At 36.1% G+C, this 19,494-nt stretch overlaps 4 protein-coding genes across 12 annotated transcripts in view; 2 read left to right on the top strand and 2 right to left on the bottom strand.

The window, feature by feature from the left end:
• The window catches only part of LOC131670330 (neuroligin-4, Y-linked), a 154,852-nt gene extending 147,544 nt beyond the window's left edge, over window positions 1–7,308 (top strand). Inside the window, exons 10-12 of one of the 3 annotated variants that reach the window (XM_058945841.1) lie at window positions 2,629–2,759; window positions 3,113–3,437; window positions 4,320–7,308. In XM_058945841.1, coding sequence (XP_058801824.1) covers window positions 2,629–2,759; window positions 3,113–3,437; window positions 4,320–4,609 — 746 coding nt within the window. In that variant the 3' untranslated portion in view covers window positions 4,610–7,308. Of the gene's footprint in view, window positions 1–2,628; window positions 2,760–3,112; window positions 3,438–4,256 lie in introns of all 3 variants that reach the window. The other 2 variants (XM_058945843.1, XM_058945842.1) reach the window with 2 other exon arrangements.
• An 88-nt stretch (window positions 7,309–7,396) lies between these two features.
• Window positions 7,397–14,143, bottom strand: LOC131670333 (ras-related protein Rab6). Of its 4 annotated transcripts, none has more exons than XM_058945845.1 (6): window positions 13,785–14,143; window positions 13,529–13,587; window positions 12,932–13,091; window positions 12,646–12,851; window positions 12,494–12,560; window positions 7,397–10,387 (listed from the first exon to the last, which is right to left on the bottom strand). In XM_058945845.1, the coding sequence occupies exons 1-6, from the start codon at window positions 13,852–13,854 to the stop codon at window positions 10,311–10,313; spliced, it is 639 nt and encodes a 212-aa protein (XP_058801828.1). In that variant the 5' UTR covers window positions 13,855–14,143; the 3' UTR covers window positions 7,397–10,310. The 4 variants fall into 4 exon arrangements, 3 of the variants coding, with proteins under 3 accessions (XP_058801828.1, XP_058801829.1, XP_058801830.1); XM_058945846.1 differs by having other exon boundaries at window positions 7,397–10,384; XM_058945847.1 differs by lacking the exon at window positions 7,397–10,387 and adding an exon at window positions 10,447–12,276 and having other exon boundaries at window positions 13,785–14,141.
• A 470-nt stretch (window positions 14,144–14,613) lies between these two features.
• Window positions 14,614–17,648, bottom strand: LOC131670296 (protein FAM8A1). Of its 4 annotated transcripts, none has more exons than XM_058945786.1 (6): window positions 17,545–17,648; window positions 15,974–16,176; window positions 15,769–15,915; window positions 15,576–15,696; window positions 15,379–15,508; window positions 14,614–15,286 (listed from the first exon to the last, which is right to left on the bottom strand). In XM_058945786.1, the coding sequence occupies exons 2-6, from the start codon at window positions 16,152–16,154 to the stop codon at window positions 14,903–14,905; spliced, it is 963 nt and encodes a 320-aa protein (XP_058801769.1). In that variant the 5' UTR covers window positions 16,155–16,176; window positions 17,545–17,648; the 3' UTR covers window positions 14,614–14,902. The 4 variants fall into 4 exon arrangements, with proteins under 4 accessions (XP_058801769.1, XP_058801766.1, XP_058801767.1 ...); XM_058945783.1 differs by lacking the exon at window positions 17,545–17,648 and adding an exon at window positions 16,716–16,749; XM_058945784.1 differs by lacking the exon at window positions 17,545–17,648 and adding an exon at window positions 16,495–16,704.
• LOC131670294 (uncharacterized) lies at window positions 16,831–19,447 on the top strand. Its single transcript, XM_058945781.1, has 4 exons — window positions 16,831–17,242; window positions 17,828–18,098; window positions 18,170–18,382; window positions 18,491–19,447. The coding sequence occupies exons 2-4, from the start codon at window positions 17,830–17,832 to the stop codon at window positions 19,443–19,445; spliced, it is 1,437 nt and encodes a 478-aa protein (XP_058801764.1). The 5' UTR covers window positions 16,831–17,242; window positions 17,828–17,829; the 3' UTR covers window positions 19,446–19,447.
• The last annotated feature ends 47 nt before the right edge of the window (window positions 19,448–19,494 follow it).

The following is a 19,494-nucleotide window of genomic DNA, read 5'->3' as shown; positions in this document are numbered from 1 at the left end:
TGAGGCAACGCCCCTTCTCCCTCAAACTCGATGCTTCGCGGCTCTATTGAATTATAAATTCGCGTTGCAATGCATCGATAATCCGAATTCAAATTCACCACCACCAACGGGAAAAGAGCCTTGATTAGTTATGAGCTTTGCAAGCGATAATAAATCAATATCCGTTGTAGTGCAGGAGTTGGATCTTTTCAGTTATGTCGGAAGCCAGATCGACCATCTCTCTCGCTCGCATTCACTTTTTCACCCAACACTCCACTCGGACTTTGCTCTCAGGCGCTTATAATCTCCTTTGGTCTCTTTCTCCGCATCCGTCGCTCGCTAATCGTGACTCTTCTTTCGCTCGCGCTGTCCCGAGTTACTGCCTGTTCTCGGTGGATCTTGTTAGAGTCACGTCGGAGTCTTCGGAGGAGCTCTTCGGCTGATTAGTCCATTTCAATTTTGATGGATTTGCTGGGCACAGCGGATCGCGCGGAAAGTTGGCGAGAATTTGTCGACAGAGATCGGCCCTTGGAAGCAGTCGTTAGAAGTATTCTTTCGGCGAGTAGCGGCGCCCCGAGTCCACTACTTCCGGTCGACAGTCACTTGAATTTGAAGTAGCTTCCTGCTTCCGATCCTTGAGCGGAACGTGAACGCACCGGGGATCTTCCGGTTCCAACGTAAACTAAGCTGATTGGCGCATCGAGTCGGGATCGCAGCCCTGTTTTAAACCCAAACGAAATCTCGCCGAGTTCGCTTTCTCAGCGGAGCTTTACCTTGCAAATTACAACAATCAATACTGATCATTCTTGCTTTTCACAGCATAGCTCGTGATGAAACGAGCAATTCCATAGTTAACCGAACTTATATGATCCGTTCATGAAGTAATGAGTTTTTTGCCGTCAAATGCTATTTAACGGCATTGTTTAAGAGCCATAAGTCCATTTTGCTGCAAGTGGCAAACACAAATATCAGTTCATTCAACGCCGCGGATAATATTCCAGCGAATGACTTGGCTCGTTATAACTCCCTTGCGCGCCATAGGAGGCAATATTTTTCGGGGAGAGGGGAACGGGGCAAGAGGGAGTTTCATATGAAAGGCGCGAGTTTTATTGGACTCTTCGTCGCGCTAATATTTGATATGATCAAGAGAACGAGGCGCCAGATATGTTTATAGCTGACTTCACAACCGAATCATTCTCTCTTACACAAATACTACACGGACACGCGAAGAGCCGCCTGTGTAGTATTTGGAGAGCGCTCACGTATAGAAACTTTGCTCTCAAACTAATCAGCATAGAATCCTCTCCCCTGCTCTATCGAAACTTGGCTCTCTCGGTAGGGAAATATTTTTCTTCGACGAAGCTGCTTCTCGGAAAAAAAACAAGAATAAGTAAGAAGTAAGAGGAAAGTATAGGTGGAGCACGAAGCCGCTCGGAATACCCTAAACTCGTTTAATTCATTTATTATGTGTTTACTCGGGGCCAGCAGCCAAGTTGCCGGCGGCTGCTGTTGCCGCTACTCACTAACTCGATGACGGTATCGATCGGCGACAGCCAGCCCAACTGCACGCTCTACACCAAAGCCCAGCCCGATAATAGAATATTTCTGCTTTCGATTAATTCTCCCGTGCGTTTACGTGTCAATTACAACACAACTTCTAACCCGCTTCTCGCGAAATATTCCGTGACACGGATTCGCATTACACCGAGTATCGATCCCTATCAATACGTAGCGCGTAAATACCGTTTGTAACGATCCACTGTTCAGTTCACAAAGAACTCGTAGAAAGCACCTTCGTAACATAACCATCGAAACATCTCAACTTCTTACTTCGTCTTCCGGTACATCATGAAAAAAGCATTATATCTGCGTGACGTCGGGATGCAAAGTTCACCAATTCACGATCAAACTTGGACGCGTCAAACTTGCAACACGAGAACTCTTAACGGATTTAATTAAGAGCTCGGTAAGACTTTGACGTGCTTTCACGCGCTCCAGCCCGTATTGATTTGTATTTGATTAACGATATATAAGTCAGCGAAATTACATTTGGCTGAGCTTGTTCTGATTTCAATTTGATTAAGACGGGAACGACCACTGTTAAAAAAGATTATTGGAATTTCGAGACACGGTAACATTCACGAACAAGCATCTTACTGCGCGCGATTAGCGCAAAACAACTGAAATGGTTGCAACAATCATGGCGCTAAAATTTTTCGAAAGGTTTGCCAAAGCAGCGAACAGCAACGCGTACAGCTCTATTAAAGTAAAGATAAGAAGCGGACAAGAAAAGCTTAAAAGACGCTGAGAGAGAAGATAGATAAAATCAGCGGGAGAGGCGGGGATATAATGGGTCACGGAGAGTAGCTTGCGCTCGTTATAATTATCTAAATGAACGATCCGCGCAGGTATAAAAAAGCGTGGAAGCAGCAGAAGCAGCTCCTATTCATACAGTTAATTTGTTTTTTTATTGTTAAATATATAGTTAATTTCCACTGGTGAGACACGATTTCGGAATTTCACAATTTCGCGTAAGATGAGAGAATGAGAGAGAAGGACTAATTGCTACGCGCGGCGCCCAAGTAGTAACGGTCAAGCTTTGTCGCGACGCAGAGCAGTGCTTAATCGACTTGTATTGGGCCTTTGCAGACACCAAGTCGAAGCTAAAAAACCACTACAGGGCGCACAGATTGTCATTCTGGCTGAACCTTGTTCCTGATCTACACAAACCCGGATCCGACGACGTTCCGAGATCTCATCATCTCTTGGATGCCGAGCAGGTTGGTGTGTTTGCGTTGGCGTAATGTGGGTAAAGCTTCGCAACCGGGGCGAGTTCAATTGCTCGGAACGAAAATGCACTTTTTACGCGAGTGCGAGCGAGACTGCTTTTGAATGGCGGAATTTATGGATGTCTACGTTTCGAGAGTGGATGCAATTACGAGTGAATAACGCAGTAGAATGTCTTTTACTCGGCGGGCTTTTCTCCTACTTCTCGCCATTCTAGAGCTTGTCGAGTTTCACGTCGTTACCAAATCTTATTTGCTCGCTTCAAAGGCACTCGTGCCACGAGATATTAAATGTACTACGCAACCTTGACGTGCGCTCAAAACTGTAAGAGCAATTCTGAGAAAAGGTGCCACCACGGTTCATCCAGAGGCTACCGGTGACAACGACGAGAGCGACCACGATAGAAGCGACCACTCAGCGTCCGGTGAACCTGACCACGGCGACGCCGAGCGAGCTCACGTACGAGGAGTCGACGAAGGAGCCGGAGGACGGTTTTGCAGCGTACAGCACGGCGCTAAGCGTGACGATAGCGATCGGCTGCAGTCTGCTTATTCTCAACGTGCTCATCTTCGCCGGAGTGTACTACCAGCGCGACAAGAACAGTCAGCATCACTATCCCAAGAAACGACAGGAGAACGGTCAGATGCCCAACAACATCTGTGGCGAACTAGGTGACTGATCTTTTTTTTCCTCCACCACCTCCTCCCCCTCGCCTCTATCTAGCCGCGCTGCGCTCCGCTCGCTAGATTATTACCGGCAAGGTCCCAGGCCTATTATAAGCGACCGACTTTCATCGCTCTTCTACGCTGCTTCTTTCTGCCTTATCAAAGTTACAGCGTGTGTCTTCTTTTTTTCTCTTTCCTCCCTTTCACGTGAATAACTTGCAAAATTTTGATTCGCGCATTGAAGATTACTATCACGTTTCGAAACTTGGCTACGATGCTATTTCTCATGGGAGCAAAGCCAAATGTGTCTCGATATATAAAGTCGCGGGCGGCTATTGTTGGGAATTTCCGAGGGCTGATTCGCGGCGCGCGTCGTGACGCCGTTACAACGTCAAAGACGTTCCGAATTAACGTCGCGAAAAGGCTTTACTCGAGCCCTCGATGCACGCGATCTATCGCGAGTCGATGATGAAAACGCAATCAAAGTAGCTTCCGTGAGCTATCGGTGCACGTTGCTGCTCGTTCGGTTGCATGGCGTTGCGAATACTCAAGTAGTTTACGCAAAGCTCAAAATAACAAAGTCAATTTGAATAAGCGCGCTCGCTGTGAACTTGACGTTAAAATTCAAAATGGCGAGCCGTTCGATTCGAAAAAATCACTTCGAGTACTTGCGACAAAATTCAAAATGCCTCATATACCAACAAACAGTCGAAAAAGAATGCTGAACGACAGGGTACAAATCTCTCCGCACGAATTGCTCGATATTGGCCATTTTGAATTTTAAGACAACTGTGAAACCAAGTACTCAAACTGATTTTTTGCCAGCAGCTGGCCAGCCATACTGGATCCGCCAGACCGAATTCTGAGCTGACTAATCTTGTTGCGCAGAGGGCAAGGGTACGGAATCTCAATCGCAGTCCCACCGCCATATCCAGCATATGCCACCGCCCGTGTTCGCCGATCCACCGTCGGGAGGTCACGTGCCAATGCCACCACCTCCGCCGAAGAATGCCAAACCCAGTGGCAAGCAGCATCAGAGTCAGAATCTCATAATCAGCCCGAATCACCTCCAAGTGGAGATGGGTGTTGGCTCGAGTAGCACATTGAAGAAACACCATCAGCATCATCAACAGCAGCAGCAGCAGCAACAGATGGCGATGGAAGAGCTGCGAGTTTGAGAGGACGATCTGCAAGAGCCTGCGTTCTCTTGCGAATTCATTTAATAAAATGGACGCTCGAGTTTCTGTTTTAGTTTTCCGTAAGTGTACAGAGTGCGACGTTAGATTGTAAATATACAGAACTTTTTTCCATTGTCGACGATACTATAAGGAGGCGTGTAACACGAAGTCACTTTGTATCGACTTTAAGTTTTAGAGTATTATATATATAAATATCAGGACGTTCCTCGTTATCTATCAAAAGATTCGAGTTCCAGTTTTTTATATTTTTTTAATTTTTCCCCTCTCTGCGCATTTTGAAAGATGCGAGGTCGATGTCCGTAACTTTTGCGAATTACCTACATTTCGCGCTTCTGTTTTTCAATTTTTCAAAAGTCGTTTGCGAGTGGTCGCCAAGCGCGACACTGATGCGCAGCGCTTGCCGATGACTTGCGCCTCCTAACCTTTTCGTTTGTAGATACAATAGATTTTCTAACGTGTTTTTGCGTCGCGACAAAGGGGGTTTAATTGTAAGGTGGATGCGACTCAGATGTTGTTCTATGAAAAAACTATTATAGAGATCCGCGATTCGTTGATTGACTCGTCGATCGCGGATACGAATGAAAAATGACCATTGGGAGTATAAAAGGAATTTAAAAAAAAGTATATAATGCACAATTGTATCGTTAACTAAGCGAGATTGAATGAAAAAATAAATAAATAAGCTGTGGTTTGTACATTTGTTTTTCGGAATGAAAAAGAAAAAACGCAATTGTGGCGTTGACATCTTTTTAAAGCTCTATAGCAAAACATGCACGCGGGACACACGTATATTGTAATCGGAATCTCATTGTAATTTTCATGTAAAATATAGCGAGAGCTATAAATATCATTGTGTATATTATTAAAAAATCGCTTTTTCTCATACAATTTTTCACGCGGGCAAACACGGAACCTGCTTCACGGCGAAACCGAAAAATCGTCAACGTCAACTACGCACTGGAAAATATCCATTCTTATTTAATTGGATTCAGTTCGATATACGCGAAAATAAATAAATTAATGAATAAACTAAAGAAGTGTCCCCAATGACCTACCAATTCGTTTTTGTACGCGTAATAGTGAAATATAAAGAAGAAGCAGAACACAAGGCAATCAGCGAGAGATTAAATAAAAAAAAACAAACCTCCTATATACCATCGAAATTTGTTCAAATGTATACACACTGCCACGTACGCGTTTGATAGTAGCACAGGTATACAGGTATCTGTATATTGGTGCCGCAGGTATAACAGATACCTGTATACCTGCAAGACAAGAGCAAAGTCAATAGGAAGTCTGCGCCTCGTTTCATTTGCACAAAGTATGAGTGAGTTCGAGGACGTTCTTCAACGCAATTCAGTAATTGACTGTTCAATACAAACACCGTGGAAAAACTGACAACTTCTATCTCTCTCACTGACTATCTACTTTACTTTCTCTCTTTCTCTCTCTCTCTCTCTCTCTCTCTCTCTCTCTCTCTCTCTCTCTCTCTCTCTCTTTCTCTCCCTCCCTCTCCCGCCCTCTTACTTTTTCTCTATGGAAACTGCGATCATTGAAGCCTTTGTTTCTGTATAAAGTTACATCACTCTGCAAAGCATTTTCTTTCTCTCGATAATGAAATAAAGACTTTATTGTATAGGATTATGCAGTACGAACGGACAGTTTACAGTGATATATGGGTTCGGTTACTTTCTGTAAAAAGGTCTTATATGATATATGGTGTGAACGGCTGTACAAATTACTTGTCAATCATTTCGTTTAGCTCTAATAATTGACCACCATATAAAAATCCTAGAAATGTCTATTGTATTTTCTTTCAAATTTTGCCCACTGTCGTTGTTACGCGTGGTTTTTCTTCAGATCTATCAAGTCGTCATAAATGATTAACTGATCGTAAACTGCCGTTTTTTCATCAGAATTTTTTATATCTTTTCAGTACTGAAAACACAAGCGTTGTACAATAATACAAGTATACATAAAAAGTAACAACAGTCGTTTTCATAATACTTCAAATGACAATATGTACGCTCGAGAATAAAAATACGAAGTTGGATAAGTCGTTTCTCCACCAATTGGTCTTGACGAAACGAACACCCCACGCAGAAAAACAGATAAGAAGTTGATATATCGAGCGCACATAAAGTATCAGCCAATAGAGAGAGGCGACAATTTTGTGACGCCTCCAAACTCTCTGTAAAGAAAAATACACACGAGAAATTGTAACTTTTACCGTAGTAAAGAAAATAAATGATCGCACGAGGTGGTCGTGAGGCGAAAGTTCGAAAATAAAACATACACACACACACACACACACACACAAATTATACAAATAAAAAGAAGTATGCGACGGAAGATAAATTTAGCAAGGTCATCGTAATAAGCGTAATTGAAATTTGTATATAATAATTGATATTACGAAATAAAGATATGTAAGCAATTACTATAAATACCGATATTTCTTAAATGTCTGTAAAGAAAACATCATCACACGTTACACGTTTTAATCTCATTCTCATACCCATACAAGTTTTTTTCAACAAGCAAAAAAAAAAAAGAGTAATCTTTTTTGCAAAAACGCATAAACAGTACAATATCATCAATTTTTTATATATGTTAGTATACCTTTTAAATCTTCAAAACGTTGATCGATGTAAATCGAAATTCATGACGTTGGTACATGGTGCACGTTGAAAAAGAAAATTTTGTTTCTTATAAGACAAGGGATTGGAGAAATAAATAAACAACTTTAAAATGTGTTATATTTATTGATTTTTTGTCATTTTCTTTTGTTTTTGACTCAAAAGGTTTATTCCACTTTGTTTTTACGAAGCTCCCATCTTTGTTTCATGTATAATTAATTTGCTATTTGATAGTAGTTTGCCTGCACGTACAGTGTTAATATGACAAATGTTGCAAAAATTCGTTAGTCTCGTCAATCAAACGTAATAATTGCGCCTACAACGGTATAAAGATCACTTCGCATTCCATTTTGCTAACAATAATCCATCGATCGCGCATTTGCCACATTGTCAATTTACTTTTTTATTTGCTCTTCTTAAACGTGGTCATTTTCTTTTCTCTTATTTTTGGCATTAATGCACTTTGTAAGTGATGGCTTGATGAAATTCAGTTTTTTTCTACTTAATGTGTAATTGTCACGTACGTACTTTCACGATTGACGAGGAAATCGCAAAAGCTTAGCACACAAGGGCGGTATACTTTGTTTTTTATCTCAGTTATTCCAGAACAAACAGAATATTTTTACTATGACGACTCTCAACACATTAAATTCCAGTTAAAGCTTTTCGTATTTATTAGAGGTAAGTCAGTGCAACGGAGGTGAGTAAAACAAAAGACATTGAGAGTTTTTTTAAGAAAGATATACACCTGCAGAGATGGAACGTTCAGCGCACGAGCACAAAAAATGCAAAAGCCAATATCAAGAATTGCTTTTGTTTCTTTTTTAACAATTCCTCTTTCTAGATGTTCGCGATTGCAAGTATACGCACTGTTTTATGCGGTGTGACAACGATGACGATAATTCGTGTTTTTTTTTGCTTTCTTTTGTTCCATTTTTTTTTCTTTCTCGTATGAGTATGCGTCAACTACGAAGCTACAGAGTAAGTTACGACGGTCGGAAGTTATAAATCGTTTATGCCCCTCTACGTGTAAAAAAAAGTGGAGGCGCACAGGAAGCGCGCACCAACCATAAAAATGGCCGTTCGAGCTTCCGCGGGCGCACTTCTCTACATTCGTATGAAACTTCGCTAAGCATCTTTTATTTTTGCAATTTTTTGGGCTTGACGTTCGAAACAAACAGTTGAAATGACAGTCTTCCGTCGGATATTTCCGACGCAATTACACCTGAAAAGATCGGGTGGTTTGTATATTTTTCAAAGTTCTATAGCTGTTATTTCAGTTCGATTTATTCCCAGTGCAAGCTCCTTTTGAGTTAGCATGCGCTCGGTATCAAAAAATTACAATGTTCGCACGGTATATACGAAAAGACTAACTATCGCTCAATCCCTCGCTTTAATACATATACTTCGTCGAAGAAACGAAGCGTGCGCGATATTCAATAAGAAATCAAGCCTACACACGTATCAGCCTCGCTTGCTCAGAAACTGTCGATTTTAGGCACACGTCAAGTTTTACACGACATCAAAAGATCATTTGTTATCATTTTTTTTCAATTTTTTTCTTCCATTTAAATTAAGTCTAATTGATATAAATATTACGAATAGAAATGTACGGCTGTCTACATAGTACTTTCAATCATTTTCATTTGACAGTCACGCTTTGACATTATTCATTAATCAAATTCAAGATTTTGGTTATCGCAATAGTATTACCGTACCTTTCTAATCGTAATCGACGAAATTTCATCTATTAATAAAACTTTAACAATATTTCCAAGAATCCTACGTCTAACGACACATTAATTCTAGTCAATTTCATTTTCCATATCGAAAACCAATTAATACATTGTTCGTGTTTGCTTTTTCTGCCGATAGAATCAATTGATTGGACGACGCAGCAATGTAAGAAAACAGAAAAAATAATATACGTATATATCAACGATGCACGATAAAATTCCCCATCGCAAGAAGAAAAACAAACGAATTACAACGCTCACGCACGGATATTCTCATCGTCGCTAATACATTATTCGAAGTCTGCAACAGTTGAGTTTTATATTGCACTATAAGCATTGGATTATCCGCGGTACTATGTATATATCTATAGACGCGTACTGTTACAGCTATGTAACCGTAAGGTATAAACCGTTACTCGCCCACACACACACACGCGCACGCGCGCGCGCACACACACGCCCAAACACACATACATACATCAAGAGAAACATTTTTTCAGCGTAAATCTTTGATGTGACACCGTAATTCTATTTTTATGTGAATGCCTGTGTAGATGTATCGTCAATTGGCTATTGATTCGCTTGAATGATACGTCGATGAGAAGTCCATGAAAGGCATTTCGCTTTTTGTAGCCTGACAAAATTGCGACATATCTCGCTAGTTATTATTGGTTTCACGTGCGTTGCGCACAATCGCAGTCGTGCACGCAAGGAATGCAACTTATCACAACACGCACCTTTTTGAAAAATTGACAAGTCGCGTACAAAAACGCCGTGTGATGGGTTCGCGTATCTATAAAACATCGCCTTCGATTCTTACATTTGACAGTGATAGCGGATTATTTGGTGATTCTCATTTTTTTTCTAGGGAGGTCGACTAAAAATCAATTAATGAATGCAGTTGCAAATAGATTCGAGATAATAGGCATTAACAGAGCAATGACAATTGTTATACAATGAAGTTTTACGAAATTGTCACTTAACTATTAGTTAAGTCATTTTGAAGGCTAAAAAACAATGACAAATCATTTTGTTTTTGTGAACGAACGATACAATGTTCGCAATGTTCCAAAGAGCGAAAAAAATGTATTTATAAACGTTATACAAGCACTAATTATTACGTGATCGGCTGAAGATCGAAGTGAAAGATGTCCGTCGAATCTGACAGAAGAAAAAGGCCAGAGAGTCAGTCTCACCTCCGCATGAAATCACATAATTGTTCCACCAGCGATTATGTTCGCTAATTGTTGGTTCTTTCCTTCTTCAACTGCCTCCAATCGCGCGATCGTCCAAAGCAGCAGCACCCTAGCAAATGCATCCACCTTCACCCTCGGATTCACCTCCGTTCTGCATCGTCGACTGGTTTTGCAGATCAACAGCTGCTTTTTTGTGACATGTGTTAAGGGAAGCACTTTTTTTTTGACGAAACAAAGTGTTATAATGAAAAGTAAAAAATCGTCACTAGGTCATGTTAAAATTATCTCACGAATTGATATAATCGTACAGTAACTGTATTTCAACAGACGTTATACATCATTGTTATGTTTTAAATTAAAATCAATTTCTTGACAGAATTACTTAGCTATTGTTATTGTACTTACAAATAATCGTGAGTTACCTAAAACCTTTTTATGAACATTTGAAAGTACACGTGGACAATTTATTAATTACGTCGTTTTAAAAAATTTGTTCTCTTCTTTTTTATTTTATTTAAAAAGAATCGAGAAAGTTATTAGAGTCGTGACACTGTTGTATCAGAGTTCGTTGAGACGTTAGAAATATACTGCACATTGATAATCATAAAGATTAATTGTTGCGAGTCGTCTCATTGAAAAATATCTTCTATTTTCTTATCGCGTCATCAGTCGACCGAGTTTTACTTTATAACTAAACAATCCAACCCACTCCACTCTTAATCGACGAGTATTATTTAAAAAAATAAAAGTTCTGCACCTATATGCAAACTATCAAATATCTTATATTACGTGGATTCGATACGAGCACAGAGAGGAGAATGGCTGTTTATTTAAAACGTATGTATAAACGTTCTGATTAAAAAAAATAGGACGGAGCACACTATTTTCTCTTGCTAATATCGATCCACTCTGGAAAAACTCCTTTTCAAAATTTTCCGTCTTTAAATTTATTGCACAAATGAAACAATTAGAATTAAGTGCAATATTCGTAATGTTTTAAATAAAACATAGATCTTTTGTATGAGTGATAAATTTATATTATTTTTTCTTTTTTGTTGATTGACTATTTGCTTTACAATGTAAAAAATAAATTTAATAAAAATCGAACTCTGTTTTACTCGGAAATAAAAAATACTGCATAGAAACTTTATAAATTCAGTCATCCAAATGGATAAAATAATATAGCTGATTGTGTATCAAAAAAATAAATCGATTGCCAATGGATAAAAACATGCCGGCGTAATTGAATTTTAATACATAAATTAAAAGATTACAAGTGATAATCCTTATCCATACAATGTAAAAGATAATCATATAAATAAACTTAATTAAAGTAACTGAAAACTTAGTCTTTCCCAATTTTTTGATTGTTATATACATATTATAACGTAAGTTATCCTTACTTTTTTTTAAATCATTATAGTAGTCTAAATAAGATTCGCGTTTTTTCAGTATATTTCTTGTAATAAAAATTACTTATGTCACCCTGACAAGCCTGTATTAGTGACATTAATTATTCTAACAAAAAAGTCAACTGTGTACACTTTAAATTCGTATCTGTGACTTGACAATTCTACAACAATAATGAGTCACTTACAAAAGGTAAGTAACAATATCGATAATAAATGCACCTGTTTTTTTTATTATTGCTAAAATAGTATCGCATATTTGATTTTTGCATCTTATTAATTAAAAAATGGTCATTGACATAATTTGCTTGATCAATCAATCATGAATAAAATTCACATCCGCCACAGACGAACGTAACAGTGATACAGCGATAATATACACACAATGAACAAAGATGAGTTTTTTTATTTAATGTTCAAAAAGCTATCAGTGAATTAATCAATCATGGATCGATTGAACATAGCATGTTGGTTATCAGTGCATTTATATCATAAATTCGTTTTAAAACACGTAGTTTCTCTTGTAAGTCCGTCATAGCAAATTTTTTTATATAAATCGAATGTTTCGCGCATGTAAACGCATACAACCAGTGTTGGTCTAGCATGCACAACTGCTCTCTGAGGAATTCAGTTCGATTGGTGTATCCTTCAGCACTACTTCTTGCACTACGATAGAAAACACAACACAGAGGTGTTACAAAAATTATTAAGGAAAATATAAAGAAATATAAATAAAATAATAATTAAATTAACTTAAACTGGATATTAACAAAGTGTAATGATAAATGTAAAATAAGAAAACATAAATAAATGGAACATGAAGAATCACAAAATATCATGCAACATTTCAGATTAAGTATGCTTTTAATTTTTAAAAGGATACTGTCTTCTGGTGGTTTATTTTCAGTTGAATCCATGCCAGGTAAGGCAGCAGCTACTCTTCTAAACAGCTAAAATACAAAACACAATGTTCAAAATCTTGTGTATTTTGTCAAGATGATTCATCAAACACAAAGGCAAATTAAGCTTACCTACCTGTTTAACATTGTAACCAGCTTTAGCACTTGTTTCAATAAACATAACGTTCAATTCTTTAGCTTTTCGTTCGCCTTCTTCACACGAAACTTGACGTTTATCGCTGAGGTCTGTTTTGTTGCCAACGAGCATTATAATGACGTCGCTACCCCTTTCCGTCCGAACGTCGTCAATCCATTTTGATGTCTGATGGAAAGAATTTGCATCTGTAACAGGAATATTGAAATTATTAAAATGCTTAATCACTATTTACACGTTAATTGGAATTATCAAAAAAATAACTTACTAGTAATATCATAGACAACAACAGCCACAGTAGAGTCCCTAATGTAACTAGGTATTAATGACCGGAAACGTTCTTGTCCTGCGGTATCCCAAAGTTGCAATCTCACAGTTCTATCTTCTAAATACATAGTCTTACTTAAAAAATCTATTCCTATTGTAGCCTGTAAACAAAGTAAACAATTAGAACAATCATGTGTTTTTGAAACTCCATGTAAATGTAATATATAAAATAATGATTAGCCATTTATAAGGCACATTGGTATAAATATCAATATTTTTACAAGATTAAACATGAGATAAGGTTGACTTAACATACTTTTTGAGATTTGAGAAAAATCCATAAAATATAATAAGTTTTATCAAAATTATTACCTCATTTATACAAAATCATTCAAAGAATTAAGATGTATTCAAAAGAATTGTAGCCTTTTACTAATAGCAGACTCCGAAGCTCTAAAATTACAAGATTTGAAACAGATGCAAAACCAAGAAGGAAGTTTTATTGCGATTTCAACACTTGCACACGAAAATTACTCGTCAAACAATTGGCCAACTTGGCAAATAAAAGACATAATCACACACAAAGTGTAACACTTGCCTGATAGGTGTTGTCAAAGCTGTCGTACATGAATCGGGTGATGAGCGAAGTCTTGCCGACTGCAACAAAAAAGTATGTAACCCCGTGAGTCATAAAACAAGGAAAAAGCTCAGGGCCATGCCCGTTAAGTGTATCGATTTATAACCTATTTGGCGCGCGAAGCCTTGATATTCAGCATCGCGCTTTTTCGCGCTCTCACATCTTAACTCACGCAATTAAGGACAATATAGCCTCAGCGGATAGAAGCACAACTCACCGCTCTGCTCGCCAAGAAAGACCAGCTTAAACTTCCTTAAGGGATTGCCGAAGTCGCCTGACGACGACATGTCGAAGCGGCGTCTGGAGCTGCTGCTAGCGAAAATCTAACACGTCGGCTCAACTACTCCAACTCCCTCGTATGTACACTGACTCACGCGGTGGAGAAAAAAGCTGCGATAGGCAGGCTGTGGGGCCACTCCTTCGCACTCCACGACGGCGACTACGACGTCGGTCGGTCTGTTGTATGGATGGGGTCGTGTCCCGGGCAGGCGCGTGTGCGAGGCTGACGTACACTACTTATCTGTTTCTCGCTCTCTTATTACCGCCGCCAACGCCAATTGGCATCCTTTCACTCTGCGCAGCTGTCGCCGTCGCACTCTCTCTCATTCTCTATGGCCTATCCTATATGTCGTCTTGGCTCGCGATAGAAAGAGAGAAAGAAACGCGCGAGAGCGCCACGTTTGACCGGGATGTGACGTCAGATTTGAATTGAGAACGCCTAAGCTGTTTCGCTATAACTTCTCCAAAATATGTATGCCTTATATGCATGCAGTCATACCCTATTTAATGAAAATTTTAATGCTTTTCGATAAATTTATTCTATGAAATTGTCATGTCACACGCTCATTTATCTGCTTAATATCATTTTCAATATTTTGACATTGTTATTTTTTAATGCGTGGGTAATTTTGCTTTCATTTGTCAACTACCGCGGGATTGCAGGCTGTATTGAGTAATATAATTATTGCCAACAGCTGTAGAGTTTTAACAGAGAATTTTTTTCTTCAGAACAGTAACAAGAAAAAAAAAGATTTCATACAAAAATACGTAATGTGTATATTTTTTTGAATTATAACATTTTTTAACACAATTTTCAGAGTAAAATTAAAGATTCTTTTTACTTGTTTCATTTTCTGTTTTAATATGTATTATTCACTATGAATTATAATAATTACTTGGGATGCAGAAAATTTCAAGTATATTTAAATTACACAATTAAAAAAATGTTTTAACATTTTGTATCACTCATCATTACTGCTGGAACATATCACATCTATATATATTACAAAATTATGTCTTATGTACACTCCAACTCTAGTATTTGGCTAACAAGTTTTAGTTTTGTTGGGCTCTTTCATTGTTGATATTATTATTATTGATATTATTGTTGTTGTTATTAATGTTATTATTTCCATTCCTATATGTATCTTCAACAACTATTGAATTACAAGCTAGATCATAACCTGTTCGATTAAATCTGAAGAAGCACATAACAAAACAGATTGGAAAAAGAAATGCCAGAATAAGATTTTTTAGAACAGATCGTCCTAGAGCTGGCATCAAACCCAAATCAGTTCCAGGTACTACTAAGACAAGTTCTTCATCTTGTCTTCCTACAGGTGTAACGTTTTTGCACTGTACAACTTTCAAGCGCATTATTGATTTTCCTGGTGTAGCACCACCTATTCTACCATTTCTTCCGTGTTGTAACCAAGAAGCCTGCAAAAAGTTATATTTAAACTCATAAAACTAAAATATTAAGCATGATTCACCATAATTTGTAATCTTATAGTAATTTAATTATATCTTACCTCAAATACACAAACAAATATTCTATGAATCAGCTCCAAAATTAAAATTCCAGATGTTAATTCTAGAGCCATTTTATAGTCAATCCTTAAGTTAGTTTGCAACATGTCAAAATAATAACGCTCAATATCTCTGAAAATATTAATTCTCCTTTCAGATTAAGATTTATTATGAAGTTAAAGGTTATTATTTTACTTACATAAAGTCGAATATATCTACAGCAATAAAAGTTATAGACAATTTTAATAAAAATAATAACATAGAATCAATGAATTCTGCAACAAATCTTTTCCAAATAGGTGGTATTCGATAAGTGATACCTAATATTAAGACAATTTCTTGTTAAAATTGACAGTGGTTTATGACTTGAATTTATTCATCAACTCATATACCTGTAACTCCAGGTTCTTGCATTTGATTAGTTACAGGTTCATTAGCTCTTCTTTGGCGAACTCCAACATCACTTGTTTGTTGATCCGGTGGACTTACGTTGGCACTTATTAATGGTGTACCAACAGGATTCAATATTGGAAGGGTTCCTGATTAAAAAAACTACTATTACAATTTTCTCAACGGATAAAATAACACAATATTTACCTGGAAACATATGACTAGAGGCAACAAGATGAGGAACTGCGGCAACAAAGGCATGCCATGCATAAGCTTCAACCAACCATTCTTCTAGTTTCTTAAAATATTCTGTTCTCTGTTCACTAGTATGGATAGGCTCAACCTCATTAGCGTTTTCTTTTTCAGTTTCTTTTTTTATCTCTGCCATTTTGTTTAGAACATGTACATACCTGTAATACCAAGATACTTTTACATATAATTGTAGAAGATGATTTTTCTAGTATGCACAAATAATCAAAAGATTTTATTTACAAAAATAAATACAAAATGTATATTGTTAAAGAAAAATGTCAAATCAAGTAAATTCTTTGCCAAAAAATTAATAATGTGATTTGATGAAACAGCAGAAGTTTTCTGTCAATATAGAATAAAAACTTAACCTGCGAGATTAAACATTTTAAAACAATCATAATTTAGTAGTAATAACACGTAGTACAGTCAATAGAAAATAGGAAAACATTACTAGGTATAGTAGTAAGAAGACACACCTCGATTAAAAATGATCAATTCAGGAATCAGTTTACACTATTTGATTTTACATTACAATATAGGCATCACAAGAAAGTACTATATATAACTATACTTGTTTTATTTTTTATTAGAATATAGAAAATATTAAATATTAATTATATGCTCTATATATCTATACACTTTGTCTACAAGTATGTTCTATGAATCTGTACTAGTGTCTCTAATCTCTATAGTTTACATATATGAAGTTTGTATTTGTAAACCTCTATGACCTAAACACTCACTCCTTTACATAAGTCAACATAACTTAACCTCAGCGTACATTACAATAATGATACGAGCATACGAGTCACTCTATAGTAATAATCTAATAGAATGAAGTAATCATTCCCTAGCATATTGCTCTGAAAAAATTTTAATTGTATATTAATTCGAATAAAGTATTTTACAATTGATGGGATATCAGTTCTATTTCGATGAAATAAATTAAGTTGAAGTTTGTGAAGAAATACCGAATAAAATTTAAAAAATGATATTCTTTAGAAATCATAGGGATTTTTATTTGGCTAAATAAATTTGATTTTGTCTGTTTTGGATCTGATAACAAAACAATTAAGAAACTATATACCTATATGACGTTCGTTTATCTTAAACAATATGACAACATTGGATTTATGAATTTATCTTTTTTTATTCAATCGTGACATTATTGTCTTCGCTAGATATGTAATATAAAAAATATATTATTCAACTAAAGTAAAATTGGTAAGTCTGTGAGTTAAAATTATATCTAAAAAGTGATATTCACCAATTTACAAATAAACCAAAATGCGACTAAGTGTATAATAATTTATGACTGCACTGTTATTATATATATATCAATTTTTATAGAAACTATTATTTAAAATATCTAAATGTTAAGAAAGTAAATATTTATAATTATTGAATAATATCAATATTCTAACCTAACACAAAAGAAAAATAACATAATATATTATAACTAAAATGATTTAGAATATACAGAAATATTGATGACAAAAATACCTTTTATCGAAATAATTACATACCTAAATATTTAGTATTGTCTTTAAGAACAATTTTTTTGAAAAATACTCGCGTATAATTATGTTACTGAAATTGTTTTAACAGAAACTATCGTGCTCCGTCTTTGGCTTTGGTAATTACCATAAATGACGTGGTGATATACGATAGGAGAAATAATTGTTGGCAATAAAAGTGAATGAAAATAATTTAACTAAAAACTAGTGATTATTCAAAAATGGAGTAATTTTGAAATTTGTACTTAGCCAAAATATAACATAATTTGAATGACCATGCTATTTTGTCTAGGTATGTCAACAGATGATAAATGTGAAAAACCTATAAAATACATATATCCACCTGCAAAAGATCTTGGTGTTATAATAAATGAAGTACGATGTGAAGAGTGTAATTTAGTTTTCTACAATGAATCTCGATTTCGAATGCATGATTTGAAAGTACACAAAAGGAAACATTTAGAGAAAATTTGTAAAGAAAATGTACGATATAAATGTCCTGTTAATGACTGCATTTATGCAGCTAATAGGCAGAAATCTTTTACACTCTACAAATATCTTAAACAGGAAAGTTACTTATTTTGTTAAGCTTATTTGTCTATATTGTTTTTTTATAATGGAATAATTATTGCTTACAGCATTATTTAAAAGTTCATGCGGATAAAAATTTCATATGTACGTGTTGTACAAAAAGCTTCTCAACAGATGCCGCAAAAAAAGCTCATATCCGAGTGTGTGGTACAAACTTCATTTGTGAATGCCAAAAAATATTCAATAGCCTTGAAGCACTACTCACACATGGCAAAAGAAACTCTCATAAAATAGATGAAAAATATAGATTTAAAAAGTGAGTATTTGCATTTTATTATGTCATAAATATTCCTAAATAAAATTTACTAAATTTACTATAAAGTTAGTCATAAAATATTTTACCCCTAATTTTTATTCATTGTAGGAGCAAAAAAGCTACTATAGAAAATAATAATACACCTCATAAATTTTCAAGGATTTTAATCGCAACAAAATCTATTCAATCTAGTAAAAATTCAAATATTTTTATTTTACCTAAACCTATGTGCGATACAGCAGTTCAAACTGAAAAATCTGAAGTCATTAATACATTAGATATTTTTAAAATTAAAAGTTCCAAGAGCCATGTATGCAGGTATACACAGACAAGTGATTGTCCAAAAGAAAAGCAGACTAAAAAATCTACAGAAACTCAAACTGTAAAAGCAATTCCACGAGTGATAAGAGTTCGTCAAGTTGGAAAGCGTAAAAAAATTTCCATAGACAAAAATTTCATTTCAAAAGAAGATATAAATATAGTTCAGAGTCTTTCATCGGAGTACTTATTACCGGATAGTCCACTTTCATTAAGACATGATATAATTCTACAAGATTTGTGGGAAGAGAAAAGTACCTCTGGAACTCAAACTAGTCCAGAAAAGAATATATTTGGTGATACTGAGGACTTTTCCATGCAACATTCAGAGTATCAAGGAATATCTAGATCTGATCCAATGTTGACTGAAGAATTTGTCAATAGATATAGCAGCATTGAAACTCAAACAGAAAAGGGGTACTGTAAATCTTTATTTGAAGCTGATCCAATGAGTTCTAATAACGAGACACAGACCACGGAAAATTTTACTGAAACCATGGAATTTAATAATACTTACACTCAAACATGTGACGAAATTTTGTCTTCTGATATTGTTGGATTGTCTGACATACAGACTCAGACAGCATGGACCCATTTAGATGAAACAACTGTTTCTACAGAAACGCAAACTAAAGCTTTAAAATGTATATCTGGTTGTAATGATTCTAATTCATGGTTCGCGACACAAATGAACCATATGGAGACGCAAACTGATTTATTGAACATGTTTGACGTTTTAACTTAAACTTAAATAATAAGTTTGTAGAGATACTATTGGACTTATGTACGAAAAG

The sequence above is a fragment of the Phymastichus coffea genome, unplaced genomic scaffold (genome assembly GCF_024137745.1).
Source record: "Phymastichus coffea isolate CEN01 unplaced genomic scaffold, Cenicafe_Pcof_1.1 PCOF00108, whole genome shotgun sequence".
NCBI classification, from domain to species: Eukaryota; Metazoa; Arthropoda; class Insecta; order Hymenoptera; family Eulophidae; genus Phymastichus; species Phymastichus coffea.
Note: the sequence above shows the minus strand (reverse complement) of the source record. Positions and strands in the feature narration are given on the sequence as shown.

What these genes read in the sequence shown, in the direction of transcription:
- LOC131670333 (XM_058945845.1), bottom strand. Translation starts at nt 13,854, where the DNA reads ATGTCGTCGTCAGGCGACTTCGGCAATCCCTTAAGGAAGTTTAAGCTG. An exon ending in CTTTCTTGGCGAGCAGAGCG is followed by an intron (nt 13,588 to 13,784) that starts GTGAGTTGTGCT and finishes TTTTTGTTGCAG; the next exon opens with TCGGCAAGACTTCGCTCATC. An exon ending in TGTTGTCTATGATATTACTA is followed by an intron (nt 12,852 to 12,931) that starts GTAAGTTATTTT and finishes TTCCTGTTACAG; the next exon opens with ATGCAAATTCTTTCCATCAG.
- LOC131670296 (XM_058945783.1), bottom strand. An exon ending in GTAGATATATTCGACTTTAT is followed by an intron (nt 15,509 to 15,575) that starts GTAAGTAAAATA and finishes TAATATTTTCAG; the next exon opens with AGATATTGAGCGTTATTATT. An exon ending in TATTTGTTTGTGTATTTGAG is followed by an intron (nt 15,287 to 15,378) that starts GTAAGATATAAT and finishes AACTTTTTGCAG; the next exon opens with GCTTCTTGGTTACAACACGG.
- LOC131670294 (XM_058945781.1), top strand. Translation starts at nt 17,830, where the DNA reads ATGTCAACAGATGATAAATGTGAAAAACCTATAAAATACATATATCCA. An exon ending in ACACTCTACAAATATCTTAA is followed by an intron (nt 18,099 to 18,169) that starts ACAGGAAAGTTA and finishes TAATTATTGCTT; the next exon opens with ACAGCATTATTTAAAAGTTC. An exon ending in GAAAAATATAGATTTAAAAA is followed by an intron (nt 18,383 to 18,490) that starts GTGAGTATTTGC and finishes TATTCATTGTAG; the next exon opens with GAGCAAAAAAGCTACTATAG.